The 2,556-nt window shown below is 34.8% G+C and overlaps 1 protein-coding gene across 1 annotated transcript in view; it reads right to left on the bottom strand.

Annotated features, from left to right (window-relative positions):
* The window catches only part of Cnbd1 (cyclic nucleotide binding domain containing 1), a gene marked incomplete at its 3' end in the record, with an annotated part of 439,441 nt that overhangs the window by 407,058 nt on the left and 29,827 nt on the right, over positions 1-2,556 (bottom strand). The window contains exon 2 of the mRNA XM_004643105.1: positions 2,142-2,214. Within this exon, the coding sequence (XP_004643162.1) occupies positions 2,142-2,214 (73 nt within the window). The remainder of the gene's footprint in view (positions 1-2,141; positions 2,215-2,556) is intronic.

Genomic DNA, 2,556 nt, shown 5'->3' with positions numbered 1-2,556 from the left:
AAATAAATAAAAAACAATTTTATTGAGAAACAAATAGCAATGACTCTGTTTCAAAACTGATTACTAGCACATTTTCAATAATTAATACATTGCATATTGTTCTTAGTGGTTATTCATTGTACAAGATGCAGACATGATGTCCTGTCCACAGACACTATTAGAACAAATCTTTCTACTCATTGAATTAAGAGAATGCAGATTTATATCTATTCTAACTATTTTGAGTATACAGATACAAAATGATCATTCATTTGTATCCCCCTTTTTTAGTTAGCTTTGTCAGAGAAAGGCATTCCATTGTCATTTAAATACTATAGGTGCATGAATTCAGCAAAATAATCCAATATAGTCCAGTAGTCCATAATAGTAGTGGGTTTTCCGAAGACTGGCAATGTCAGAAGTTGTTGACTTGGGCCTTTGACAGCTCAGCATATTAATATGGCTTTACTTTTTATACTTCATTTTTATACTTTTCTGCTGGATGGTTAAGACCATGATTAAGCAAGACCTCTATATCAAGAAATGTAACTTTCGTATCTGATAAGGTCAGTCAAATCCCCTCAGGATTTATACTGAAACCTTGTACCACAGTTTGCAGATCCTTTGTCAGGGTCATCTGTGTGGATGAGTCACTGCCATTGCCTGACCAATTTGATCTCTGTGAAAGCCTGAGAGAATGTTTTCTCTCCATGTGACTCTCCTTAGGCACACTCTACATCATTGATCACATTCCTTTTCTTTTCATGACATACCAATTACTTCCATACTGTCCCTCAAGTAAATGTTTGTTTAAAAAAAAAGGGGGGGTTAATAAATGAAAACAAGAGACAAGAAAAAAGTATCACAGGAGTGTCCTGCTACAAGGCTGTATGTGGTTAGATTTCTAAACTTCCGTGTAAAAATATGTTACTGTTCATTTCTATTTTTAAAAAATATATTTTACTTTTTTAATTTTTTTCTTCATATTCTAGAGGGACTTAAAATTTAACATATCAACACTTGATGGAAAATACCTGTTTTGTGTTAGGCCTAAGATGTTTGATATCGGGACAGATAGTAAGCTTAAGCTCAACTGCCTGTGTTATAGGGTAATAATAATAAGCCTCTCTTCTGGAGGGTTAACAACCTAAGTTTATAAACCAAAACTTAGAGAAAAAGAAGGGCTGAAAGGACAGCCCACATTTTGGCCCTAGCCTTTCAAGGTCAGTGAGGACTCAGGTCATAGGAGAACCTGTACTGTAACATCCTGAAACTCAGTGGTGTCCCAAATTTTCTGGTCAAGGAGATACACTTAATTGTAACCCATTTTTCTCTCTGCTGAAAGACATTGGGAAAGAAAAAAGAACAGTTTAAAGGTCTAAAAACATTCCATTTGGGAGAAATCCTAGGAACATCAGTGAGTCCTGCCCACATTCTTTTAAAAAGAAGGAGAAATAGGAAGATACAGGAAAACAATGAAATAATTTGAAGTGATGAATGGAATGTGACCAGAAAAAAGAGTGTTACTTACAGAAGTTTTAAAGGAGGGAGAGAAAAAGCTGTGAACCTGAGATATTTTCTCAATAGTCCCATAAGGAGGAGGCAAAGTCCTATTGCTGATTGAAGGTGGCCGAGTAGGTTAACATAGATGGACATGGAAGAAAATAGCCAGTTGTATAATTTGAAAATACAGCTCAAGGGAAGGACTTGACACTAAAACAGATTTTTAAAAATCATACCTCCAAGTATCACAAATCTTAAGAATCTTAAGCTCTGAAGAGAGCTACTTCCCAGTTCCCAGGGCTAAGTATATTTCAACTAGGATCCCCCGTGTACTGCTCAAATAGTTATTTCACTGAATATTTGAGTTTTCAGCCATTTAAGGCTTTTTCTCCCTATGACTGCTCTTTAAATTGTAAAAAAGAGCCAACTCAAGACGAATTATGTCTGCTGCACACTAAACCGTTTCCTTAAAATATGGCATATATATTCTGCCCCTTCCATCTGAAAAAAATAATCTCTAGGTTTTCAAGTGTTTTTATCTGTGTGGTAAATCAGATACCTGTGAGAGTCAGGCATGGTTTATTGCCACACTTTATTCATAAAACAAGCATATTTGTATTCATTTCAATGACAGAAAAAGAAATGCATGAATAACTCACCTGTGATGGATACTTCTAATGTGGTATAATGTATCCAGCTGACCGTAATTAATTTGGCCAGACAATTTCAAAGCTGCAAAAGAAATCAATTAAAATGTGAGTAATTTTTTTGTAATCTTATTAACCAACTGTGTAAATAGAGTTTAATTACAAACATTCATCATTGCAAAAGAATTCTGCGACTGTAGAAGTGAGGTATTACAGTCTTTTGTTTGGTACACAAGCCGAACTGAATAGGAGAATGAAAAGGGGGAAAGAATTTCATTTATTCATTGATGTTAAATCTGGCCCGGTAACTTTTAATTGTAAATAGGAAGCTTTATGCATCATACAGTGTCATTTGTCTAAAAATAAGTCTTTCACAATTCTTTTCTAATAACCAGAATGTGAACTGTTTCCAGAGCTTTACCACCCA

The sequence above is a fragment of the Octodon degus genome, unplaced genomic scaffold, assembly GCF_000260255.1.
Source record: "Octodon degus isolate 3935 unplaced genomic scaffold, OctDeg1.0 scaffold00165, whole genome shotgun sequence".
NCBI lineage: Eukaryota > Metazoa > Chordata > Mammalia > Rodentia > Octodontidae > Octodon > Octodon degus.
Note: the sequence above shows the minus strand (reverse complement) of the source record. Positions and strands in the feature narration are given on the sequence as shown.